Source organism: Colobus angolensis, unplaced genomic scaffold (genome assembly GCF_000951035.1).
Source record: "Colobus angolensis palliatus isolate OR3802 unplaced genomic scaffold, Cang.pa_1.0 Scaffold442, whole genome shotgun sequence".
In the NCBI taxonomy this organism is placed as follows: Eukaryota; Metazoa; Chordata; class Mammalia; order Primates; family Cercopithecidae; genus Colobus; species Colobus angolensis.
The window spans coordinates 615,299-622,672 of record NW_012117844.1 but is presented as its reverse complement, the minus strand read 5'-3'; the positions used below and the strand labels follow the sequence as shown (position 1 = coordinate 622,672).

The 7,374-nt window shown below is 35.4% G+C and overlaps 1 protein-coding gene across 1 annotated transcript in view; it reads right to left on the bottom strand.

The window, feature by feature from the left end:
- SMEK2 (SMEK homolog 2, suppressor of mek1 (Dictyostelium)) overlaps positions 1–7,374 on the bottom strand; it is an 82,943-nt gene that overhangs the window by 49,168 nt on the left and 26,401 nt on the right. Inside the window, exons 7-8 of the mRNA XM_011957452.1 lie at positions 3,000–3,077; positions 807–923 (exon numbers count right to left, since the gene is read on the bottom strand). Of these exons, the coding sequence (XP_011812842.1) occupies positions 807–923; positions 3,000–3,077 (195 nt within the window). The remainder of the gene's footprint in view (positions 1–806; positions 924–2,999; positions 3,078–7,374) is intronic.

The following is a 7,374-nucleotide window of genomic DNA, read 5'->3' as shown; positions in this document are numbered from 1 at the left end:
AAAAAAAAAAAAAAAAAAGACTATTTCATAATAATAAATAATACTGAGGCTTTGTCATTTTCACTCTCATTCAATCACAAGTACAGTGGGGTTTTCCAGAGGCTGCGTGACAAATCATATCACCACAGATTAAACGTAGAAGCTGCTTTGTGAATCTAGACACCTTCTATAAAGCAAGGTATTAGAGGGATTAGCAGAAAAAAAAAAAGTAAAAAATGGTACTCTTCTCACTAAATTTTTTGTTTTGAAAAAATTATTTTTTCATAAAAATTATATTGATTTCAATCTCAAGAAAATGTGGTGAAAAAAGTTCTATTATTTATGTTAACATATAATGGGTTATCATTTTTAAATGAATACTTTAAAAATTTGTTTTAATTTTCCATAAAGTAAATACCAATGGGTAAAACTCATATAAACAAAAGTCTAAGAATTATGCCCTAACCCTCTGTTGCAGCATGAATCCCCTTGTTTCAGTCTGTCCTCATTCCACTCACTGATCTAAAAACAAAAGATATTTTACTGGCTTCTATGAAACACACAATACTGTTATAGAAAAGAACAGTCTTGCAAAAACGTGGGTTTTTTTTACTCACTTGAAAGCATACTATATGCAAGTGATTACATACTGATATTAAAAGTTAAATAAAATTCTGAAACTGAAGATATTCTTGTAGTAATTCAATATAAGATAGCTAAACTATAGAACTGAATATACATTATTATAATATACACTTTCTCATCCATAATATAAGTCTATTACAAATTCACAACTTCAAAAACATGAAAAGAAATGGCATAATTACCATTACAATTTCAAGAGCAGGAAGAATTCCCAATTTTGCCAATGTTTTGAAAAATGCATCTCTGTTTTGAGGTTGTAATGTCTGAGAAAACGCACAAAATTCCTTGAAAAAATTAACCTGTAATGTTAGAAATTTTAGTGAGACATTGATAAACATACACTTGGGGCACACAATAGTAATAATCTACCATAGTGTGGTATTCACCCTTCTGAAGGATCTCATCTTTTTTGGAGTATCCTGGCTCCTCAAAACTACATTAAAAACAAATTAAAAACCAGCACCCCATTAAAAGTAAAACTTGCATTACTGGACGCTGCTAAGCAGAAAGAGAAATCCACCAATAAAAGGTAAATGTAAGCTGGCTTTCTGAAAGATGCATCATAAGCTGCTTTTTTCTTTTTTTTCCAGTGAATAGCAGTGTTTGACAACACATCTTTCTAAGTGAACCTTTGAAATATGTTGTTAGAACATTTTTCTTACTCCATTGGGACCTTATAGGTCAACAGTGATATTTGGTGATAAAAGGCAAATGAGAGTATGCATACTTTGTTTAAGATGCTGGATGTGCCTATTGGTCTATTAGTATGGAAAAATGCAAGATATACTTTTAATGGGGTGCTAGTTTTTAATATGTTTTTAAATGTTGGTTTTGAGGTGCCAGGATACTCTGAAAAGATGACATCTGGCGGGGCATAGTGGCTCGCGCCTGTAATCCCAACACTTTGGGAGGCTGAGGCAGGTGGATCACTTGATTCCAGGGGTTTGAGACCAGCCTGCCCAACAGATGAAACTCTGTCTCTACTAAATATACAAAAATTAGCTGGGCATGGCGGCACGCACCTGTAATCACAGCTACTCAGGAGACTGAGGCACGAGAATCACTTGAACCCAGGTGGCGGAGGTTGCAGTGAGTTGAAATTATGCCACTGCACTCCAGCCTGGGCAAAAGAGCAAGACTCTTTTTCAAAAAGAAAAAATTAAAAAAAGGAGATCTTTCAGAAGGTTAACATTGACCAATTACCTCTTTAAAGACATTCAGTGCAAAAATGCCAGGTAAGAAATTTGTTTTGAATTATGAACACATATTTTCACAGAAACCATCCTGTAACTCAACTCTAGCTGGGTCCCCAGGAATCTCTCAAAAACATAATACTGATTTAAGGACTGAAATGTACATCAAAGCTTCCCTAGTCTAAAACACCACTATTACAATTGAGAAAACTAAGTAGGTTACTAATAAGTAACTACACTAAAGATGACTTACAGGTTTTAAATCAGCCATCTTTCATTATTTTGTGAAATCCCAATAAATAAAAATCTGAAACTGAAGATACTCCTTTAGTAATTCAACATCAGATAGCTAAATTATAGAACTGAATATGCATTACTATAATATATACTTTCCCTTCTCATCTCATTATATTTGAAAAAAATGTCAAACATCTGGCAAATGGCAATCACTATTCTCTTCCTCAAAATGGTTTATATCTCAAAGAAAATGCTTATAATAAAAAACAAAAAATTTCCAAAGAACCAAATTATTTACATCATTTATTCAGGAAGCATTTTCCTTACCTCTTGTTTAAAAAGAAAAGCATCGTGGCTGGGTGCAGTGGCTCATGCCTGTAATCCCAGCACTTTGGGAGGCCGAGACAGGCGGATCACCTGAGGTCAGGAGTTCGAGACCACCCTGAACAACATGGTGAAACCCCGTCTCTACCAAAAATACACAATTAGCCAGGTGTGGTGGTGCACAGAGGTTACAGTGAGCCGAGAATGTGCCATTGCACTCCAGCCTGAGCAACAAGAGCGAACCTCTGTCTCAAAAAAAAAAAAAAAAAAAAAAAAAAAAAAGAAGCATCGCTATAATGTAAACTTCTGCAACCACAAAAATGTCTGAGTTTTGTAGTTGTCTTCTAATATAAGGCATTTATCTGGCTTGGGGATTTATAAGGCATACAATGGTGGGGGGTGATACATAAGAGCATCCTAAGAATTTTCTAAAATATACAAATTCTAGAAACAAATTTTAGAAACTCTGAACAATCATTTCATAGTTCAATTTAAATACACACTTTTCATCTCTTACTAATCTAATTACAAAAAATTGTCTCAAGTTAGCAAATTCAAGATTAAAAGCTGTGCATGCCAAAAGAATAAGTGCTCTTCAAGAGTTTAAATTTCGTAACTTACCAATTCACGCCGTTTATCATCATCTGTAGCCTCATCTGTTAATTGTGCAAAAACTTCAGACAAAAACTTCTCATCTTCCTGCATGAGAAAAATAATTACTATGAAATATTAACAAAAATATAAGGTTATACTCATTTATATGACTTACACAAATTATTAAAAATAGCTGACAAGTAGCATTTTCATTATGAAACCTAACATTCTGGGGTATATTTGTGTGTTAAAATTTTCTAAAATTTGACTACACCATTCAATTCTTGTTATAAATACATCAATATCTACTTTAATTAAAAACCTCAACTACAAAAAACTCTTTGGAAACCAAAAATATTTGTTCTAGAGGTGTTACGTGAAAACTCACTGAATTTAGATTCTCTAGCCCCCTTTCAGGGTCTACTTTCTCTTAATTTAAACATAATTCAAACAAGTCTAAGGATCTTATTGTTAGTCCGTAACAGATTAGAAAAACAGAAGAATTATAAGACAAGGAACAAGGAAAACAGTAAAGGAGGCTGAATTCTGGCAGCAGATAAAGTTACAAAGCTATTTAAAATACAAGAACTCATAAAATACAGTAACCTACAACCAACTGGTGCAGAGTCATACACGTTCTTGTGGTCCCCAAGGATATAACTAAATGATAAAACACTACAATAACTGCTTTTCATACTAATGACTCTGAGGTATTAAAAAGAAAGACAAGTGCTAATTTCTCCAGGCATTGTTTAAAAGGACAAACAGAAAAATATAGTCAAGCACGTACTTTTAAAAAATAAATTTGTGGGCTGGGTGCGGTGGCTCACGCCTGTAATCCCAGTACTTTGGGAGGCTGAGAGGGGGGTGGATCACCTGAGGTCGGGAGTTCGAGACCAGCCTGACCAACATGGAGAAACTCCGTCTCTACTAAAAATACAAAACTAGCCGGGCATGGTGGCACATGTCTGTAATCCCAGTTACTAGGCAGGCTGAGGCAGGAGAATCGCTTGAACCTGGGAGGCGGAGGTTGCGGTGAGCCAAGACTGTGCCATTGCACTCCAGCCTGAGCAACAACTCAACAACAACAACAAAAAAATAATAATAATAAATAAATTTGTGTGTCTAAAGTCTAGAAGGAGTACAGGTTAGAATGTTAACTATGGTTATTGCTTGGTGATAGGTTATGAGTGATTTTCTTTTTTGGTTATCTATATTTTCTGATTTTCTACAAAGACTATTAAATTACAAAAGAAAAAATGGGCATAAATATTAAAATTCACCTTAGAGAAGATTTCATCAAAATCTGCTAAAAAATTGATGGAAATTATTGGTGATTTAAGCTTCAGTTATCTTCAAAATTCATTTTTATGAAGTGTAATTTCCATTAAAGTAACTTGTTCTAAAAAAGTTTGTAACAATAATATCTGTAGAGTTGATAGTAAAATAAAACCCTAACATTTAAAAGATATACCCCCAACTACCTGTCCTTTTTCTTACTGAGGATCATCCACTAAGTGGTATCAATCCCTTAAGTCCTTTTTGAAATAAGGTAGAACATATATTTTAAAAAAAATGAATAGAAACCACTACGTACAATCAGAGAGTATAACATGCTCTTCCACTAAAAATCAATTGGTGCTACTCAAAGACAAGACACTGGTAGATAAATCATTTAGTTTGACTCAGAATGGTGTTTCCTTTGGTATTTCATTGACTCCTTTTGGATCTTATGCACTGCAGCCTGAACATCCATCTTTTGAGGGAGTTTATATGCATATGTAATCTTTTATTTAGCCCTTAAGTTACTTTATCCTTTTTTATTTTTCTTGAGTCTCACTCTGTTGCCCAGGCTGGAGTGCAGTGGTACAAACATGGCTCACTGTAGCCTGGACCTCCTGGACTCAAGCAATCTTCCTCCCTCAGACTCCCCCATGTAACAGAGACCGTGGGCACGTGCCACCATACCTGCCTAATTTTTTAAACTTTTTGTAGAGATGGAGGGGGTTCACTTTGTTGCCCAGGCTGGTATCGAACTCCTGGCCTCAAGCAATCCTCCCACCTCAGCCTCCCAAAGTGCCAGGACTACAGCCACCATGCCCAGCCTACTTTTTCCAAATACTTGTAGTCTCAATATTTTAGGTTAGGGTGAGTAAGTACATATTTACCTCCATTCACACCTTTTATAAATTTCTATTTTCCTGCATCTGTTGTAGATTACATCTTCATCCTTTACTACCTGAAAATTTAACTTTTTCAAAATATTTTCATAAGAAAAAAGTTCCAACTCCTTGATAAATGCAATTTCCCACTTGAATTCTTCTTATATGATTCGGTACTTGTGAGCTGATAAGTAGAACTGCATAAAATATTACAGATAGAGGCAATCTCAATTATTACAGTCCATTGAGAGAATGTGGATTCCTAGTATTTTTTTCCTGATTTCCAGCATTACTCTTGCTATTATTCATTAAGCTATAAAAGCACTCTGTTCCAATATATTTATGAAGGAAGCAAATAATCAATAACTTAAAGCCTATCATATAGTTGAAATACTTACTCCAAAATCTCTGGTTCTCCAAGCAATCAAACTAATCTCTTTAGTTTTTCTTTTCTATTTGGTTTTAACAGCTCTTGTTTTAATAAAACCTATATATTTAAGTTAAAATTTGTGTGGCTGCTTTTCTGGATAACATAAAAAAAACACTGTAGGGAAAAAAAGAGGTTGCTTCTAAACAGTCTAAATCAAACTCTTTTCTTTGCAGTAATATAAATACAGGCCAAACAAAAGAAAAAAAAGAACCCATTCATTTTTAGAACATATAAACACAGAAACTTAGAATTAGATCAGATTTTGCAACATTGTTACAGAGACTATCAAGTGCGATTTTAAATTTCAAGAGACTGAGGTCCAAAAAGTGAATTTTTCTGAGGGTAGTTAGTGACAGATGGATTTAGAATCCAGGCCTCCCAAATAATTAATGAGGTTTTTGTCACTCCTACTAAGTAAACCACGGGACAGGTTCCTAGTATTTCAAACTTCAAACATAAGTTTGAAGTTGAATCAAACTTATGAATCAAATCAAAGCAAAAGATACACACACAAGCTGGAATGGGCCAAATCTAGTAAGATAAAATTTAATATATTAAATCCTGTACTTGAATCCAAAGAAAAATCCTAAAAACAAAATGAAAAGCCCTATTACTCTAAACAGTCTTTTAAAGAGTATTTGAAGATTTTACATATTTAATTTGTAACTGGGATGGAAAGTTAGAAATTTTTCTCTCTTGGTGCCAAAACCTTAGTATCTGCAAAATATGTTAAAAAGAAAACTAAACTGCTGATCCTGCTGGGCTAATTTTAAGCTTAACTCTTAACTATGGAATAGCAGAAATATGTATATAATATAATATATGTAAATGTGTTAAAATGTCAACATTTGAGATTCCTGCCCTCCATCATTTCTAGTAAGGAGAGAAATTAAAACATTCTATTCTGAAAAGGATCTTATTCTGTAGCTGTTTGCGCAGAAATAACCTCACTTTGCTTTCAAAAATTTAATTTCTGGCTGGGGGCAGTGGCTCATGCCTGTAATCCCAGCACTCTGAGAGGCTGAGGCAGGTGGATCACCTGAGGTTGGGAGTTGGAGACCAGCCTGGCCAACACAGTGAAACTCTGTCTATACTAAAAACACAAAAATTAGCCAGGTGTGGTGGCTGCTGCCTGTTATCCCAGCTCCCGGGGAGGCTGAGGCTTGAGAATCACTTGAACCTGGGAGGCAGAGGCTGCAGTGAGCCAAGACAGTGCCACTGCACTCCAGCCTGGGCGACAGCGCGAGACTATCTCAAAAAAAAAAAAAAAAATTTAATTTCTATAACATTTTAAAAGAATGTTGCTCAATTCTGGGCTCAGGGGATTTTGATCTGCAATTAGGTAGAAAATTCAGAGCCGCTGAAGTCTTCTGTCCCTATCATGCTTAAGATATTGTCAACATGTATTAGCATACATACTAGGAGCCAGTGACTATGCTAAGTACTTCCATATAATGCATCAGTTAATTAACCTAATTTAGGCTAGGATTTATAAGGACCTTTGTACTACCTCACTTTGGCCCAGTTACATAAAATTCTTACATATTCACTTGCCTTCTACAACTCACACAGCAGCAAGTTAATGCTCATTTAAGAAACCACAGGTGGCCAGGCCTGGTGGCTCACTCCTGTAATCCCAACACTTTGGGAGGCCGAGGCGGGCAGATCACGAGGTCAGGAGATTGAGACCATCCTGGCTAACGTGGTGAAAACCCGTCTCTACTAAAAATACAAAAAATTAGCCGGGCTAGTGGTGGGTGCCTGTAGTCCCAGCTACTCGGGAGGCTGAGGCAGGAGAATGGCGTGAACC